This window comes from Sus scrofa, chromosome 8, assembly GCF_000003025.6.
Source record: "Sus scrofa isolate TJ Tabasco breed Duroc chromosome 8, Sscrofa11.1, whole genome shotgun sequence".
Lineage (NCBI taxonomy): Eukaryota > Metazoa > Chordata > Mammalia > Artiodactyla > Suidae > Sus > Sus scrofa.
The window spans coordinates 78,149,676-78,170,780 of record NC_010450.4 but is presented as its reverse complement, the minus strand read 5'-3'; the positions used below and the strand labels follow the sequence as shown (position 1 = coordinate 78,170,780).

General features: G+C 35.0%; 1 protein-coding gene across 5 annotated transcripts in view; it reads right to left on the bottom strand.

Annotated features, from left to right (window-relative positions):
• The window catches only part of LRBA (LPS responsive beige-like anchor protein), a 710,221-nt gene that overhangs the window by 509,527 nt on the left and 179,589 nt on the right, over positions 1-21,105 (bottom strand). For all 5 annotated transcript variants that reach the window (XM_021100638.1, XM_021100636.1, XM_021100637.1 and 2 more), the window contains 2 exons: positions 7,404-7,482; positions 5,486-5,619 (listed from right to left, as the gene is read on the bottom strand). In XM_021100638.1, the coding sequence (XP_020956297.1) occupies positions 5,486-5,619; positions 7,404-7,482 (213 nt within the window). The remainder of the gene's footprint in view (positions 1-5,485; positions 5,620-7,403; positions 7,483-21,105) is intronic.

Below are 21,105 nucleotides of genomic sequence, written 5' to 3'. Positions count from 1 at the left end.
GAAAACAGAGAAATACGGAGAAATTATTTGACATTCATAGGGACTTAAAAAGCTACAGCTGAATGCAATTAATTGATTTTGTTTGGATCTTAACTGAAAGAAAATATATTTTAAAAATCTTTTTTTTTTTTTTTGGCTTCACCCACTGCATATGGAAGTTCACAGGCCAGGAATGGAATCCAAGCTGCAGCTGAGACCGATGCTACAACTACGGCAACACCAGATCCTTAACCCACTGCACAGAACCAGGGATCAAATCCATACTTCAGCAGCAACCCAAGCTGCTGCAGAGAGAACATCAGATCCTAAACCCTCTGCACCATAGCAGGATCTCCAAATATCTTTTAAATAAAGATGAATGGGGCTGAGGATTAGATGACATTTTAGAATTATTAATAATAATATTAGGTATAAAGGCAGAAAATATGATTATGTAATAAAAAAATTTCTTTTTATATGAACTATGAATTATCTAGGAATGAAACAACATGATGTCTAAGACTGTTTTAACCACTAACACAAAACAAAGGGAAATGGCTATAATAATTATGGCAAAACAAAGACTGGGTGGTAGGCAAGAATGAGTTCCTGGATATTGCATTTCCTGTTTTGTAAATATGTTAATATTCATTAAAAATTATTAATAAAAATCATTTAAAAATGTTTAAAGTAATAAACTTCGAGGACCTAGTCACACAGTTAGTGACTGGCAAGGCAGAGGTCTGCTGCCTTTCAGTCCAGTGTGTTTTGAACAGTACTGTGCTATGATCACCTCCACTCAAAATTTTTCGATTTTACAATGTGTAGAGCCAGGAAAGAGTTTGTCATAACTTAAAATACACAAACTCTACAAATATTCTTAGATTTGTTTGCTATTTTTTTTACCATTAAATATTTTATATAGCATAATGAAAAGAATAACTGGTAAGAATAACAAAAATAATATAGCCTCTGAAAATAAGTAATATTTAAAATGCATAAACTGGTTAAAAAAAACAGTGTAACTACATAAATACGTCCTCACAATTTGTTACATCTTATTGATTCTTCAATATAGGCAATACACCATTCTAGGTGATGTGATAAACAAGACATTATAGACCTTACATTGTACCATGGAGAGAAATGGTTATTAATAATACAATTGTATAACTGTATTATTTAATTGTACAGTTGCATTATTTAATTATAATTATCACAAATTCTTTGGTGGAGAGGAAATCAGAATCAGATGTAAGAAGACTTCAGCATTCCAAGAATGATGTCAAATGACTCCCTTCATGGTGGATTATGCACTTATTCACTGAGATATATTTCTTCTCCAAGATTCCTTGTTTGTGTATCAATTGTTGATTTTTGGTTTGCAGTTATTCTGAAGTTTTGATATAAGAGTCTATATGTATATGAGATTGTTTTAAGTTGTTCTCTTAATTGCAAGTTCATCTCCAGTGTCCTGCATTTGTACCCACCTCTTCTCATGATTCCTGATTTTGGTGATATAATTGTGCATGGATGATTTCATATCTTTACTGTATATATACCTTTACTGGTGAGCCTTGTCATTTGTGGAATTTTTGTTTCCTGTTGCTGTCTTTTCTTTTCTGCCTAGAGAAGTTCCTTTAGTATTTGTAAGGCTGGTTTAGTGTTGCCGAATTCTCTCAGCTTTTGCTTATCTGTGAAGGTTTTGATTTCTCCTTCAAATCTGAAGGAGAGCCTTGCTGGGTAGAGTATTCTTGGTTGGAGGTTTTTTCCTTTCATCACATTAAGTATATCATGCCACTCCCTTCTGGCCTGCAGAGTTTCTGCTGAAAAATCTGCCAATATCCTTATCGGGGTTCCCTTGTATGTTACTTGTTTCTTTTCCCTAGCTGCTTTCAAGATTTTCTCTTTGTCTTTAATTTTGGTCAGTTAGATTAATATGGGTCTCAGTGTATTCCTTCTTGGGTTTATTTTATATGGTACTCGTTGTGCTTCCTGGATTGGAGTGAGTGGGTCCTTTCCCATGTGAGGGAAGTTTTCGGCTATTATCTCTTGGAATATTTTTTCTGTCCCTGTCTCTCTCTCTTCTCCTTCTGGCACCCCTATAATATGGATGTTGGTGCATTTCACGTTGTCCCAGAGTTCTCTGAGACTCTCTTCATTTGTTTTCAATCTTTTTTCTCTTTTTCGTTCTGCATCCATAATTTCCATTAATCTGTCCTCCACCTCGCTTATTCGTTCTTCTGCCTCGTATATTCTGCTGTTAGCTGCTTCTAGTGAATTTTTTATTTCAGTTATTGTATTTCGCATCTCTTCTTGTTTAAGTTTTATATCTTGTATCACTTTGGTCAGTGTTCCCTGTAAGTTATCCATCTTTGCCTCCAGTTTATTTCCAATGTCTTGCATCATCTTCCACATCAACAGTCTAAAGTCTTTTTCCTGGAGGCTGAGAATCTCCTCATCACTTAGCTGTTTTTCTGGGGTTTTTCCTTTCTCCCTCATCTGAGTTATAGTTCTCTGTCTTTTCATTTTTATAGGTTTTTGGTGTGGTGACCTTTTTACAGATAATAGTGTTGTAGCCTTTCTTACTTCTGATGTCTGTCCCCCTTTGGCTGAAGTCAGTATCTTGTTTGCTATTTTTATGAACACATTCCAATGACTGTTCAAGTTTATAGATGAGCAGTAGAGCATCATCTTTTTATCGTTTTAACAGAATTTCCCAGAAAGAATTTGACTCTAAAATAAATTTTGTTCAAAGATCTAGAATTGGCATTTTTTCTGTGTCTGATTGTGTGTCTGATTGTTTGTGTGTGTGTGTCTTTTTAGGGCCGTACCTGCAGCATATGCAGGTTCCCAGGCTAGGGGTCTAATCAGAGGATCTGTAGCTGCCAGCCTACACCACAGCCACAGCAACACAAGATCCGAGCAGCGTCTGGGACCTACACCACTGCTCATGGCAACACTGGCTCCTTAACCCACTGAACGAGGCCAGGGATCTAACCTGCAAACTCATGGTTCCTAGTGGGATTCATTTCCACTGTGCCATGACGGGAACTCCTAGAATTGGCAAATCTAATACTTCTGTGTATCTAAAATGATCCTATTTTGCTGGATCTTTTATCAAATTCAAAGAACTAAACAACAAAAATGTTTTGCTACACTGAGAGCCTATAATGAATACATTTATTTCACTGTTACAAAATGAAATATAGTTAAACTGTCACACCACTTTAAAAGAATATATGTTTGATATGTGAACTGTAAATTAGGGTGAAGTCCTTTGATTTATCAATTCATTTCCTTTCAAATTTTATTACTTCATTAGGTCAAATAGTCCTTGGCTAAATAATTATATCCCTTAGCAGGTAAGATAAATTTCTACCCCAAACTTAGTTCAATATTTAAAATATTTTTTTGGTCTTTTTTTTTTTTTTCCCTTTTCTAGGGCCACACCCACAGCATATGGAGATTCCCAGGCTAGGGGCCTAATCGGAGCTGTAGCGGCAGGCCTACACCAGAGCCACCACAACACGGGATCAACGCCATGTCTGCGACCTACACCACAGCCCATGCCAACTCTGGATCCTTAACCCACTGGGTGAGGCCAGGGGTCGAACCCACAACCTCATGGTTCCTAGTTGAATTCGCTAACCACTGCACCATGATGGGAACTCCTCAATATTTTAAAATCTGAACTTTTTTCCAAGTAAATTCAATGATACATTCTGACTATATGAAAATGATACATCTACATATACATCTACAGCATCTATATGAAAATGATACATCTATATGAAAATGATACAACTCCATATACATCTACAGCATCTATATGAAAATGATACAACTCCATATACATCTACAGCAGAGATGATAATGAAATTATTGTTTTACCTGACAATTGCTACTTATAGATAGATGTTTTCTTTTTTCTTTCTTTCTTTTTTTTTTGTTTGTTTGTTTTATGGCAGCATCTGCCACATATGAAAATTCCCAGGCCAGGGATCGAATCAGGGCTGCAGCTTCCAGCCTACGCCACAGCCACAGCAGCACCAGATCTAAGCCCCATCTGCAGCCGCATCTGCTAAAGCTTGCATTAACGCCAGATTCTTAACCCACTGAGTGAGACCAGGGATGATAACCGCATCCTCAGGAAGACTACGCTGGGTCCTTAACCCACTGAGCCACAATGGGAAATCCCTACTTATAGACAGATATTTTAAGGATCAAATAAAATGCTGATATTCCATAGTTAACACTCAGATACCTTAAACTATTAACCTACCTATACATTACATTAAATTATTTACCTACCTATACATTGCATTAAACTATTAACCTACCTATACATTGTATTACCATTATATCCTTACTTCTATAAAAAGAGGGGCTTTTTTCACAAGTTTTAAGAAATCCCTTAGGAGATCACCTAGTGACTAATACTCAACAAAAAATCATGATCACTAAAACTATAAGTTAATATTTAAAGACACTAATGTACAGATAACTGTGCTTTCCCATGATTTTTCAGCTTTAGGCCAATATGTGTCTTATCTTTAAACCATTAAACATGGATACAGACAAGCCAGGTTTAGCCAACTTCCAGTCCAAACACATTTGAATGAAAACATCAATTTGACATTATCACTGATGAAAGTCCTCTAGCTTCTTCATTAAAAATTCTAGCTACGAGAAAGAGTATTGGTATTTTGAAGTCAGCTGGTCATGCTGTTAGACAGAACTAATTATTTGAAAAGTTGATGTCTCTTGAACTGATTTCTGTTGTATGAGGAAATTTAGTTAAGTCTACTTTCACATGCTTAAGTTAATTAACCTCTTTAATATTAGAAGACATTTACTATTTGACAAGTGCTCCATGGAAAAAACCCCTCCATCTGGGAACCCCTCCATCTATTCCATCAATAGCATGGTTCCCAATCACTCAGCAACTCTAACCCAATCTCCAAGAAGAATATGTAGAAAAGATCCAGTTATCTATGTACTAATAGCCAAGACAGAGTAAAATACTACTGTTATTTCTACTTACTTGTAAAATATAATTCCACTAATAAAGACTAATAAGACATTCCTCATTTTCCTAACATCTGGCAATACAGTGTTGTTTATATAGACCTTAAATTTATAAAAACACTCAGGTAAATATTAATTACTGTAACACTTGTCTCTCCATTTCCCAATTCTCATAGTTAATTTTAATGTAATAAAAATATCTTGGTTCTTTGGTTCGATACATTATTTTTTAATTCCCCAAAACACACAGTAATAAATCTACACACAAATCTATTCCAAATCACTAATAAAAAACCTTGAACAGATAAGAAAGAATATCAGATGTGTTTATTCTTTAAAAGATATATACAAACTGTAAGAGAAGCCTTGTTAAAGGTTGAAAACAAACAATAAAACCTCATGCATCTCTTATTATTCATTTAAGTTCTTAACCCTCAAATTTAAATATACATACTAAGAAAGAAAAACCACTTACTTGTTCCTTCTATAAGCAGTTCTTGTCCATGACTACCCAAAAGTGTCCGAGAAAGAAAAGGTGCAAAATCTACAAATATCTCTCTCAGAAGAGGAGCTGCCTTTTCCAAAGCATGTTCGAGCCTCTCTGTAATACTAATGGAAAGATATTAAGTTACCTGTACTCTTCATTAGTATTTACCAACTTTCTAGTTTTTCAAACAAATTTCCATAGAAATGTAAAATTATGTGAAAATTTAAAAATTACCTAAAGACTCATTATTGCTACACACACCATTCCTTCTGCCTGGAACATCCTTTTTTATTCTGCTCTGTATGGCCAGCCCTAGCCCTCATAGCCAACCTACGAGGTTAACAACCACCCCAAGCATCAGGTCTTATTTGAAGTCTTAACTGGCCAGTAGAAAGCACTTGATTTTAGCCCCATTACAACCTAAACAAACGATATCAATCCTTTATCAAATTTTCTATTGACCACTAAATCATGAGCACTTGCAGATGAGGAACTATGCCTTCATTTCTAAGTTCTCAGCTGCAGCATATATTACAAACTCAATAAATGTTTATAAGCTGAAAGAATTAGTTTATATTCTCTTTCATTGACATTAATCTCTAAAAATTTCTAATGCAACCTGAACAACTTTCATTTGCAAATAGCATACTTCACTGGCACGCTTATAATCTCAATTTACACAACACTGTCTTTGTGACTATATGTACATATATTCATACATATATGTATACACACATAAGCACATATGTATATACACACACAGCTGTCCCTTAGTTTCCACAGGAGAATGGTTCCAAGACATCCCACAGGTACCAAAATCTGGGGATGTTCAACTCCCTTATATAAAATGATGTAGATTTTACATATAATCTATGCACATCCTCCTGTATATTTTACATCAGATCTAGATTACTTATAACATCTAACAAAATGTAAATGTTATATAAATGCTACAGAAATAGTTGACAATGTGAGGCAAATTCAAGTTTTGCTTTTGAGAGCTTTCTGGAATTTTAAAAAATATTTCCAATCTGTAGTTGGTTGGATCCATATCTAACTATATACATATATATTTAATGAGTTTAAAAATGCAAGTTCACTGCATTTCAGGATATACAGTTTCTAACTCATAAACCAGACATATACAAACAGCCACTACTTACTTACTATTTATACAAGGAGTACCTCCTATTCATTCATGCTACTAACAAGAGATGCTACTGAAACTATCAACTGGTAAGCTGCTGGAAATTTCTGCAGTCAATAACCATTTCTACTGAGGTACTATCCATAATACTTTATATCATGGAGCCTCTTATCCCGATAATATCACAAATGCAAGCCTACCATTGTAGCACCCTGGTGCCTTCATTTGTAAAATGTTGTGCATTTTCCAACTGTGGTAAGGAAAATCTTGATCGGAACTCTGGCCACAATGGCCCTAGTGGTCGAATATATTCATAGCATTCTGAATTAGAATTTGAATTCCATATTCCCAATTAAACAACATAAATGACAGAAAAAAAAATCTATCTATAATTCAGAATAAATACGGCTTTGGTTGATTGGCTAAACTTCATATTTTAGCACTTCTAGGAAAGATGAACAACAAATTCCAAATATTCAATCTGCAATCATATGAAACATAAACCATAAACAGCTAATTAACTATTAAATTAAATATTTGCTATGCATGCAGCATTTATTAATCACAGCTACTTCTCTTGAAGCTTTTACATCTCATAATCTTTAAGAAGGAACTTCTAAAATATCCCAAAGACTCTAAATGTCATGGAAGTTTTTTTAAAAAGAAACAAAGTAAACTTTTTTAAAAGTTGCAGCTAGACAGTTTTAAGAGTCATCAAAAGGAGTAAATCTCAAATATTCAAGTTAGCAGCTTGAATACCTCATATTGGAAACTTGGTCTTGTGGAACTGAACCAACTGCTGGAACCGCAGGTAATTTTGCACTAGATGATCTACCACCTATAAAAGGAAAATAACCATTTAAGGAATTTTCTATTTTTAGTTATAAGAATTCAAACAAAAAGATATCTTAATACAAAAATCACAAAAAATACAATGGTGCACTTATACATGCCTATTATAATTCGGATAACATTAAAATCTACCAATTAATAAGGTTTTTCTTGAATCATTTAACATATAAATCATTTAACATATAAATCCCAATTATCACACCAAGCAATCCTTCCATCCATCAGTTGAAGATGCAATAAAAAAGTAAATTCCTTTTTTTTTCTTTTTTTTGCTCTGGAAGTTCCCAGGCTTGGGGTCAAATTGGAGCAAATTGCTGCTGGCTTATACCACAGCCACAGCAATGCCAGACCCGAGCCATGTCTGCGACCTACACTGTAGCTCACAGCAACGCCGGATCCTTTAACCCACTGAGCAAGACCAGGAATCAAACCCGAATCCTCATGTATCCTAGTCGGGTTCATTACCACTGAGCCACGAAAGGAACTCCAGAAAAGTAAATTCTGACTCACTGAACTGGGGCCATGATTCCTCCCATTCAACACCAAGTGGCAATATAGAATTTACAAGTAGAAACTTTTTTTTTTTTTTTTGCTTTTTAGGGCTGCACCCGTAGCATATGGAAGTTCCTAGGCTAGAGGTTGAATCAGAGCTGCAGCTACCAGCCTACACCACAGCCATGCAGGATCCAAGCCATGTCTGCAACTTATACCACAGCTCACAGCAACACCAGATCCTTAAGCCACTGAGTGAGGTGAGGGATTAAACCCTCATCCTCATGGATACTAGCTGGATTTGCTTCCACTGCGCCACCATGGGAACTGCCAGAAACTATTTTTAATGGAAGCAAAACGTTAATTCCAAATTTAGCTTAATAAAGGCACACCTCTTTACCATGAAAACTGTCCTTATTCAGTCACCAAATAACTTCTGCTCTACTATGAATGCCTGTGAGTCTAGTCCAGCAAACACTATGCAATGGCCACCTGAGAAATCCTGAAATGATTCAAGCAGAACATATACTCCCTCATTTGTGTCTTCACTGTAGTTAGTATATAACCTATTACTACATTTGTCACGTTGTGTCTCAATTGCTTTTTTATATGTCCTTTCCCCTGGTCTACTAATCTTTTTGAAAACAGAGATGTCATCTTTTTCATCTATCTAGCACCTAGACAAACTAGCACAATTAGAAGGTCCTTGATTTTCGTTAACTGCAGGAATCGTTCCCTTAATCATTCTCATCTCATATTTTAGTAAGTCAATCTCCCAACCTGGTATATACACCCGTCTTGATTTCCTACAATTTTATGTCCCTATCTGTGTTCAAATTACTATGTAAAATAATTTTAATTTCCACCATGTGATCTGATTTTACTGTCTGATGAACTCTCCCAGACACCCTTAAATACTCTTATATATCTACACTGTTGAATGGCCAACTGACCTTGTTGTAGTACAAAATGTTCAAACTATCTGGTCCTATGCAAGAGCTATCTTCTTTATGTTTTCAACAAATAAATATGCTTATAAATTTTACTTGGTAAGAGAAAAATAATCACCAGAAAATTAACTCTGATACAAAGAATGGACAGGTACAGAAACTACACACATTGTGAAAAATCTTGAAAAAGTCTAGGAGACTAACTTGGAGAATAATTTACTGGGGCTTGAAGAGGTCTAACAAGCTCACAAAAGTCAGGGGAAAATAAAGCTCCCATTCAGAATCAGGATATATGGCATAGAAAAGCATTCAATTTAAGCTACAATTAGGACCTGAAGAAAGAGAAGAGCCATTTTCTTTCTAAGGCCAAAATTAGGGAGAAGGAAGAAAAGAATAGACTCACACACACAGTTTATCAACTGCCCCTGTATGAAATGGGGACCATAAGAAATCACTAGAATCCAACTGGAATGGTATCCTAAAAACCTGGAAAGCACAGGTACAGGAGATGAGCACATCTTTGCAGCTGCAAACCAGGAAGTAAAGTTTCAGTTTCTAAAAGCAGTGTCCTAAAAGGGCACCAAATCAGTATTAGGGCAGACTGAAACCCCATCACAACTAGAGAGGGAAAGACCAAGAAAGGCAGCAAACACATTTAAGCAAAAGAAACAAAGAATAAGCAAAGCTTATAAAGGAGGGAAGAGGGGCTCAAAGGATCCTGGAATCTATCAGGGTGCACCATCAGACCTCTGATGCTTTTGATCTATTCTTAAAACCATAGGCAAGTGTATGCTGGAAACACCTAAAAGAGACAAAGTGATGTGGACAGAAAGATAGATAAAAGAGAAAGAGAAGAAGAAATGTTCATCTAAGGATGCAGAAAGACAGATGGTAGAAACAGATGAGAAAATAGAAAAGCAGCCTCTCTGACATCGGGGAGCTGGCCCTGTAACATCGACCATGTCCTGGTGTTGTGATGAGCTGGCTCAGAACCCATAGCCAGGACCTGGTGTTCTCTTATCGAATATCAACAATTTCATTTAAACATCAGCATCAGATAAAACTATGCCTGGACCATGATGAATCAACATAAAATACTGCCACTCTGTAATCATGTCCCAAGAGACAAAACATGAGCTCTGGCCAAATAACAAAGATGGTCAAACATTCCAAATCCTAACATGAACGACTTCTGTTTCATTGCAAATTACAGCGTTAGGGTCAATCAAGTCTTCCATGTTTCTAGAGAAGATTTATTACGATATCTAATCATAGAATTATCCATGATTCCTGAGGGCATCCCATTCAGAAGAAAGGCCCACTTCCTTAATCTCTCCTCAAAATCACCTAATACAAGCGAAAATCCTATGTTGTTTCTAACGCTGTATTCCTGAGGTCCCCAAAGTTTCCTCATTGCATGAATTCTCTCTCACTTAAGTAATGTATTCGACCAAAGCTTTATTGCTGGAGCTTTGGTTGGAGGACACTGACAGAGACTTTAGACGAAGTCAGGCAGAGAAAGAGAGCCATCATGGACTTATTTAAAATAGCCAGAATTTGGACTTCCCATCAAGGCACAATGGAAACAAATCTGACTAGGAACCATGAGGTTGCAGGTTCGTTCCCAGGGCTCGCTCAGTGGGTTAAGGATCCAGCGTTGCCGTGAGCTGTGGTGTAGGTCAGAGATGCAGCTCGGATTTGGCAATGCTGTGGCTCTGGTGTAGGCCAGCGGCAACAGCTTCAATTAGACCCCTAACCTGGGAACCTCCATATGCTGCAGGTGCGGCCCTAAAAAGACAAAAGACAAATAAATAAATAAATAAATAACCAGAATTTAAGAAATCTCTGGAGTTCCCTTGTGGTGCAATTAAGTATCCAGCACTGTCACTGCAGTGGCTCAGGTTACTGCTTTGGCAAGGGTTTCATCCCTGCCCTGGGAACTTACACACACCAAGGGTGTGGCAAAAAAAAAAAAAAAAAAAAAAAAAAGAAAGGAAAAAAAAAAAAAAACAAGAAGGAAAGAAATCTTTAAGTAAGAATTAACGCCCATGACAACCTATTTCATCGTGGTATGATGCACCTTTTCTCCACATGGTAACATCCTCAAATCAATGCATTTTACAAAAGCATCTTAACAACTGTAGTCAACCAGAAGTTAAGAACTAATTGTGAAAAAATACAGTGCATAAAGCCAAGAAAACAACAGAATCAGATCTGAAATTTGGTAAATGACTAAAGAAGGAGGAATTATGTAGCTCTTTGAAATTTTTATTTTGCCAATCTATAACCTCATCATCACATAAACTAGAGGAAAACGGTTGAATAATCTAAACTTATTGTCTGAGTACAGGCACACCTCAGAGATATTTGGGGTTTGGTTGCAGACCATGGCAATAAAGCAAATATTACAAAAAAGCAAGGCACATCAATGTTTTGGTTTCCCAGTGTATACAAAATTTATGCTACATTATTGTATAGTCTATAAATTGTGCAACAGTATTATGTCAAAAAATGTATATACCTTCATTTAAGAATACTTTATTACTAAACAATGCTAACCACCATCTGACAACAGAGGCTTGCCACAAACCTTCAATTTGTTAAAATAAAATTCCCTATCTGCAAAGTGCAATAAAGTGAAACATAATAATTGCGGCTTTTTACAAACTGTGCTTTTTCCAAATTGAAGATCTGTGGCAACCCTGCTATCAGGAGAACTTTTCCAACAGCCTTTGCTCACTTCATGTCTCTGCATCACATTTTGGTGATTCTCACAATATTTCAAACATTTTCATTATTATACTTGTTATGGTGATCTGTGACCAGTGATCTTTGATGTTACTATAGCAAAAACATTGTGACTCCCTGAAGGCTCAGATGATCACTAGCATTTTTTTAGTAATAAGGTATTTTTAATTAGGATATGTACAAGATATTTTTAGACATCATGCTTTGTACACTTAACAGTCTACAGTACAGTGTAAACAACTTTTATATCCACTGGAAAACCAAAAAATTCATGTGACTCACTTTACTGTGGTGGTCTGGTACCAAACCCACACATACGTGTAGTCCCTAGGTCTCGAGGACCTGTGGGCAGCAATACTCTAAAACCTAATGTCCAAATCTTAGCTTCTAAATACTATTCTCCACTAAATAAATAAGCTGGTTCAATATCTGAGGAAGAAAAGTACAAAAGGAGCTTGAAACATCTAGTTTTGTTTTTTAGAAAGTGAGGAAATGTCCAAGGAATGACAGGGTACATTACAATGGCAGAGAAGCCCACTTGAAGGGACTCCCACGGACCAAAATGGAGACAATTTGAGCATCAAAATTAATGACAGTAACTGATTATAATATATTCAATAAAATAGGAAACCATGAGGCCAAACAGATAGGATAAATTAACACTCTAGGGAAGAGGATAGTTAAATAATTTAAAAGTACCTCTTCACAAAACACATATGAATTAATAACTTCACAAATAAATTTGGCAGTTATACTTCAATCAAATGATGAAAGTGGTCACATCAGCATTTGAACAAATTAAAATTGGGTATCATGTGATTGGTGAGCTTCTTTCCTTCTCTGTCTGTTCCATAATATTCCTAGCAAAGAAATATAACCTGCTTCCAATCATGAGGAAATATCAGACCAAACCAAATTCAGGGATAGTCATTTAAGTTGCTCCAATTTTTTTTACAATGAATTTGGGCTTAATAGATGCAAACTATTGTCTTTGGAATGGATAAGCTTTGAGATCCTTCTGTATAGCATTGAAAACCGTACCTAGTCACTTATGAAGCATGATGGAGGATAATGTGAGAAAAAGAATGTATATATATATATGTATGTATAACTGGGTCATTTCGCTGTACAGTAGAAAATTGACAGAACATTGTAAACCAGCTATAATGGGAAAAACAAAAATCATTTAAAATAAAAAAAACAATGTTTTGTATATGTTTATAAATCTATATGCATTCCCTTATATCCTTGAAGAAACTTCCTTATAGTCAATAGATGCACACTTAAAATGCTGACACATATTGCTAAATTGCCCTGAGGAAAGAAAAAACAATCTACATGTTTTGATTACTGGTAAAATTGAATATATTTTCCCAATTTACTGGAAATAAAACAAAACAGGAAACATAAATGACTGCTCTGACCTTTTGAGTATTGTTATTGGACTCTTTATCATCTGCAATTATTCATTATAGATAATTAATGACATTTAGCTTTTGTCATTCATTATAAATTCTTTCTAAGTTTGTAGTGATTTTTTGCCATAGAAAATTCTATAATCCTTCATTTAAACCATCTATACCAGTGTGATACAGAAAATAGGAAGACCACTGAAATTTCAACAAGCTGTTAGATTTAAATTAAAAAACATAAAGCGCCTAGATTCTCCAATGTTACTTTCCCACATTTATGCAAAGGCACTACAGAAAAAAGTCTAGAGTGCTTCCAAGTGATTCTACTATACATGTGTGATTCATGCTAGCCATTTTCAGCATAGCCTCTGTTTATATAGTACCTATTAAATTCCCATAATAAATATAAAAAGTTCTTCCACTCATCTCAACCTGAAACCTATTTCCCTCCTGCTTTCAAAAAGAAACACCAGGTCAGCCAAGACCAGAGCCTTTCTCTTCCACATCCAAGAAAACCTTACTAACATCTCAAGCTACACCTTAACCATCAAACTCTCACTTAATTTCCATCACCATTTTTTTTTGCCAGAAAAGGTGTTCTACACTAGCAGAAAACACTTCCTCATAAGCCATCCACACAACCAAACCATTTTTAAACAGAATCCTATCAGGCCAGTTTTGTTTTGTTGTTTGTTTTTTTATAACAACTACCCTTAAGGGTTTATATGATTAAAATGTTTTCAGGGGAGTTCCCGTTGTGGCGCAGTGGTTAACGAATCCAACTAGGAACCATGAGGTTGTGGGTTCGATCCCTGGCCTTGCTCAGTGGGTTAAGGATCCGGCGTTGCCGTGAGCTGTGGTGTAGGTTGCAGACGCGGCTCGGATCCCGCGTTGCTCTGGCTGTGTGTGTGTGCGTAGGCTGGCGGCTGCAGCTCTGATTAGACCCCTAGCCTGGGAATCTCCATATGCCATGGGAGCAGGAGCTGCCCTAGAAAAGGCAAAAAGACAAAAAAATAAATAAATAAATAAATAAATAAATAAATAAAATGTTTTGGGAAATCAGTAAGGGCTCTGCCACTTACCAGCTGTGTGACCTTGGGCAAAGTTACTTAAGCTCTCTGTCTTCCCATGATAAAATTAGCAGTGATACCTACTTCAAAGTATTATTTGAGGATTGAAGTACTTAGAGCATGCACCAGAGTAAACACCTAATGAATAATAATAGCTACCCTCCCTACTCTTCCCCTCTATGATTGCTTTTTAAAATATTTTAAAGTTATATTTCCAGTTAGCCTGTACCTCTGGCTGAAAACACACCGGAATTCTTCAACAATTTTTCATGTAACATTAAAAACATGTAACTTAAATGAGACGACGCTTAATATACAGTACCTTTTTAAAAATTTACCATAAAAACTTAAGAAAGAAACTAAAGGTAAATTTCTCCAAAAACTCTAGAAACCAATCCCAGACTTAACTGTTACAAGAAGTGAATTTCCAACAGTTTCATTTATCAGATTAGTATAAAATAATACAATCTAGTATTTACCGAACAATTTGGTAAATCTAGCCACTGCCCTCTACAGCCTGTCGCTGCCTCACACCACTCCCACAATTTCCTCAGGCTCATTTTAATTTCATCTGGGCACTTTTATTCAACTTGCTCTTTTAACTAAGGCAAAGTTAATTCTGGGTATGGATCAACAAAGCGAGTCTCTAATCAGGGGTTTTGTAGCTTTAACTCAGTAAGAAACAGCAAAGATCTGGGACGACTTTGATATTCCCTGGACCATGCCTGGTCTTTAGGCAGAATTTGATCAATAATCAGCAGGACTGATTACAGGTCTCAGCCAAACAGAAGGATCTGGAAATCTGGACTACTTGATCCCCTACAGGCTCCTTGGGAGAGAGAGCACTGCAGCAATCTTCTTCCATGGTTAACCTCTGGGTAATTACCAAACCTGCTTCTTAGAGTGGGCACATTCCTACAGCAAGATGAATCTCTCTTTTCCACAAACACATTTCCTTCCCTTTCCACTGATAGTTACACTTGACTTTTTTTAAAACTGGGATTATTGTCTCTTGCTGAACTTCCCCCCATCCTCACCATCCTGCCCAAGCAAGAGCTAACGGAACATAAAAACTCTAACTGAATGGAATCTTGCCTAACCCATAAGGATTAATTTTAAAATGAAGTTAACTATACATGTTTTTCATACTGACAATTTTTAAAAGTACACATATCGATTTCATTTCACAATAAAAAGGTTTCCATTTTTGCATTTTTCACAATGCAATTTCAAAACAGAGGGCAAGACATGGCGAAATCATAAATTTTTTCACTCTTCAGGATCTGGCATTTCCAGATCCAATCCTTCTATTCCTGCACAACATTCAGTGAGGTTGAGACCAAATAGCATTATTACACTCAGTTAATGACACTTGCAATTTTCTAAATTCTTAACTGTAATAAGATCACTGAAGCATGGCTGCCCACTGATTTCTATTACCAGTGGTTAATGAAATATTTCTTAGCTTTATTTTCTTTTTTGGTGGTAATTTTTAAAGACCATCTTTATTTAGAGTATATCAGACATTTTCTCTAAAAGGACTAATTGGTAGTTTTTCTTGAGCTTTTCTAAAGTTGACAGAAAGGAACACATAAGGTCCTACCTACTTGAAAAGAAAGAAGTAATAAATCTGAAGAAAATGTTTATATAAGGCTTTAGACAGTAGTTTGAAACAAAATTATCTTTTACTGTGCAAACTGACTCTAATTTTAATGAAGTAAAATATATGTATCAAAAGTTTGAAAAAGACAAGGAGCATGCGTGGCTCTCAATAATAAAACTACAACAAAAATGCTTTCCTGACACTACCCTAGAAGTAATGCCCATTTTCACCTAAAAAAGACTATAGCAGAAAGGGTTTTTGTTGTTGTTTGTTTGTTAGAAATCACAAGAAGACACTTTACCAACAAAGTGAAGCAACTAGCTATTGTTTTAAGGGGAGAAAAAGAGTCATGAAAAAATAAACTAAACATATCAGTAATTTCACACCAGGTTGTCCTTCATTCCTACAAGAAAGAAAAATGTAACTTCCAAATATATTCTGCATTTTTCAACTCAGATTTAAAAAAAAACAAATTTATGATAAATTTATTTTTAACTAATTTTACATTCAATATTTTCAACAAGTGACCACTCATATGCAAAGTTGGAAGCCACTTCCAACATGTGGAATGATACTAACTTATCTTTTCCTTATCCTTGCACTGATAAACTGGCTCCTTCAAACTGACAGTTTTCCAGACATTCAAAAGAACAAAAAGGAAAGTGTAAATAGATCATCTGTCTAGCATCTATTCAGGGAATAGCCAATTGTTTATTCAAGGTCCCTAAGGGTTTAAATAAATAATGTCCTTTGAAATAAAGTATCATTAAAACAAATGCCAATATTTAGTCCCTAAATACTGTATTGCTCAATTGCCCTCTCTCTCCCTCCCCACCCATTCCAGACTAGGTCAGGCAGGGACAATCTATATGCCTAGTTAAAACTCTTCGTTAAATAAAAGAAATGTATATTGAATAAGTAAAGATAAGCCTCCTGGGTCAAATATTATATAAAACAAAGAATCAAATATTTTCCTTTGATATGAAAAACAAACACACTAATTTATAGTATGAATAGCTCTGATAAACAGAAAGCCTAATATTCTAGTAAGCAGCATAATTATTAAATTCTGCAAATTAGCAAACACCCAGCACATAAATTTACTTAAGAATAGTCTTGGGTTAGCTTGATTTTAATCATTTATCCTTTGTAATCAAACATATTTGAAAAACACCCCAACATATTTGAAAAAAGAGTAATAGCATCATAAAACATATCATACTCTGGGCAATTAAACCTCTACTGATGAGTAACGTTAAAATTTATATTTTAATATGTTTACTAAAAACTCTCTTTTCTCTTTTAGTTTTCTTTATAAATATACATACTGTTCTGTGATGAATCTTTTATCACTTATTATGAAAGATGTGCCATTATTATAAGACTATCCTTTTTTGCTAATAAAATGCTACAGAAGCAAAGAAACATTATTCCTTTGTATGATAGTTAAAATCTGTCTACTGACCATAGTTTTTTTTAACCATAGTTTTAATAATATACAGTTTTAAAATGCATATACAAATCCTTTATTTTTTCACAAAACTATAAAATGACTTGGTTGTTACTGTTTTGACAAAAGAATCTTTGACCTCCCGTAAGCTGACAAGCTCTAATTCTTTTTCTGGGATCCAGTCTCAGTTTCTCTTTAATTGTGCCACATATAAGACATAGAAATCCATTTTTATATCAAAACTTCCAAATAGTTTAAATGTTTTTGCTACAAAACTCATATTTTATGTTTTTTATTCACATGGTATCTTCCAAGGAAATTCTCATTTTTGTTAATATAATGTGTACTATCAAGTATATTTTTAAATAAGGAGTCATCTGGTACTGAATACAAACAGTTCACTTTTTGTTGCTGACTTAGTATAAAATTCAGAACTGAATTCATCCCAAGGCACAAAGGCTTATGGTCCACATGGATGGATATTAACTGTACTTTCATTAAAAAAAAAAAATTCCAAGATCAAACCAAGACTAACCCCTAACTTACACAGATCTGCAAGAATAAACTGGCCACCTTAGCATGTAATTACAATAACAATTCATTCATAAATCATTTTTCCCAAATCCTGCTTGAACCAGAAGAAGGAAAATAAGCTTCAACATACTGTATACAGACTTTTTTTTTAATATCAAATAATTTAAATTTAGACATCTATCAAAAAGAAAACAAAAATCAGTTACAAAAATTGATGGTTGGAGTTCTCTGGCCACACAGCAGGTTAAGGATCTGATGTCGTCACTGCTGTGGCCCGAGTTTGATCCCTGGCCCTGGAACTTCTGTATGCCATGAGCATGGACAAAACACACACACACAAACACACACACACACATTGTGGGGTTTGGATTCCAGGTGAAAAGAGAACAGACTACAAAGGCAAGCATGGTAGGCAAAAGCATGAAAAATGGGGCTGCAGAAGATAAGAAATCAGATGACCGAAAACACTCAATTGGGTGAGATTTCTTAACAAGGCAGTAATGCTCATGGCAGCAATCAATGGAATGGAATGAAACTAATAAACTAAAACAGAGACAACAGTAGCACAGTGACAGAGGAAGAGGAAAGGAAAAGTCAGGAATGGGAATCAAAACAAGTGACAAAAAGAAAGATCATCATCACTAAGCCAACTTCGAATGACCTAAAAAGGAACGAATTTTTTTTTTAAATAAAGGGAACTAGAGAGGAAAAGAACTAAAAATACTAGCTCAAAACGCAAAAAACTGGGAACTACTTGAGAAACATTACCATCACAAATTATACAAAATTTAAATAAGAGGGAGGAAAAAGGTACATTATGGGCTGGAGTCATGGTCTGTGGGGGTTTACCAATAAATACAATAGTCCTCAAAATAGCAAATTATTTTGTAATTCTGCATATGGTTTTCAGGGTGAGTATTTTATGCTATAATGGATTTACTGAAAAATATACAATAGCTTCAGAAAGAAATTTATTATCCTGTTTTATATCAAATATTGCCTATATGTTAGCCTTTAGGTTTCTTATCCCTTCTGAAGGCTGTATAAATTTTGAAAAATATATTTAAAAGCAATCAGAGGATTCTATTTACTTTGTCCCATAAACTGAAATTAAAGGGCAGTGTATTCAAAACTTATTTCAATAATACTTTACTCCGTATATTATGAACCTCTGAATTTACTATATATGTTCTGGGAAGTTATTAGGAATTCACTATCACTGAATTAAAAAATATTAGTAACTTCTGTATTTTTCCAAACAGGGGCTAGTCTAGAAAAATCATGGTGAATTTCCTTTTGTAAGGGCTTTGGATGGGAGTGGAAGAACAGAAATTTCTAGAAGAAGCCCAAAGTAAGATTACCAAATTGCCTCTTCTCCAAAGTAAAGAAAAAAGAAAAAAAAGCATCAAGAGTACAATGAACAATAAGGAAGAAGGAAAATCTGCTAGAGTTCTGCACTTGTTCTCCTTTATACTTTCTCACCAAGAGAATGAATGAAGAAAAATATGTAACAAATATACCACACTATTGCAAGATGCTAATACCAGAGGAATGCAGAAGGAGTGAGGTTGAGAGGGTATATGAGAACTCTCTACTTCTCACTGAATTTTTCCATAACCTAAAACTGATTTAAAAAATAAGGTCTTTTAATTTAAAAAAAATGCTTTAATAAAATAAAAACCACGGTAGTACAAAACTATCTACTATCACAGCAGCTTTTGGTTTCTCTGCAGAAATTTTTCTTCAACAACTATTTTTTTCTAGGATTAAAATAATACGAGGAATTACCACTGTGGTGCAAGGAGATGGGTGGTGTCTCTGGAGCACTGGGATGCAGGTTCAATCCCTGGCCCAGAATCATCATTAAGGTGGGTTAAGGATTTGGCATTCCCACAGCTGTGGTGTAGGTTGCAACTATGGCTTGGATCTGATCCCTGGCCTGGGCATTCCATATGCCATGGGGCAGCCAAAAAAGAAAAAAAAATACAAGAGTACAGAAAATTTTCTGAAAAATAAACTAAAATTAAAAATTTTTAAAGCAAAGTTTCTAGTAATTTAACCTCATGGAAATAAACAAGTAACTTCAGCGTACATTTCCTAGACTTTTCCATGTATGAAAGGATACACACACTTCACATAGTTATGATTACACGGTACATAAAGTATTGCCTTTTTTTTTTAACTTAACCTACTGTGTTTTTATCATTTAACACTAAGCGATTTGTAGAGAACTAATCACATTTAAAACTTTGAAAAAAAGTTTTCATTAATGCAAGTACAGAATAAAAAAATAGGGAGGACAAAAGAGATAATTAAGAGTCTTTGTTTTGGGAACACATGATATACACGGAAAGGAAAAATTAAATGTCTCTGACAACTGGCTAGTGGAAACATCAGGTTAGAAGCAAAACTCAGATACATTAGCGTAGGAAATAAAAGCAGAACCATGGACAGGGGGCCAGAGATGTGCCAAAAGACAAAGGAAAAACATTTCTGATCGTAATATAATCCACCTAATCACTCCTTCAAGATTCCTTTTATTTTTCATTAATCTCATTCCAGAGTAAAAAGAATGAATGAATCCTTGGGGGGGGGTAATTTTTTTTTAATTGTTAATTTTTTAATGAAATAACGCACACAGAAAAATACCATGTTAATTTTTTTTAATGAAATAGCACAACACTTAGAAAAATACCACTTGCCTAAAGTCATATCCCCTTTGTCATTTTAATATGACACAGTTTTCAAGTTTACCTGGTATTATCACTAAACTTCCAAGTAACATCTAGGGCTTTAGGACCTTGCACCCAAAAACATTTGATTTGTTTACAAAAATCAAACTGCAGTAGAAGTTAATGAATGTTAAGACTAATGCCAGCATGATGACAGACATCGGCACAGCCTTCCCTTCCCAAGTCTCTAACTCAGACACTATGCAAGAGAAAGCCAGTTACTGAATACTCTATAAATTTTGGGCAATGGATAACCAAATTAAGAGATCAAATGTCACCAAAATTTTCTCATGTAAACCCACTACCTATGCACATCTTCTCAAGTGCAGGTAAAGGAAAAGAGAATTTTAATTAACATGCCATTCATTCATCCACCCAACCAGAAGAATCTCATATGTCATATATTATCACAGTTAAGTGGAGAAAATACTAAAATCCTTATTTAACCTATTTCATACTACTCAAATTTATTCAGAAAAGTATTAAATAATCAACAACATAATACAAAAGCAGAATAATTTATAACATGCCTAACAAAACTTCTTAATTTTATCAAAACCCCTAAGTTTTCCTTAAATGGGATGGAAAAGCTTTTTTAATGATATCACTGACGACAAA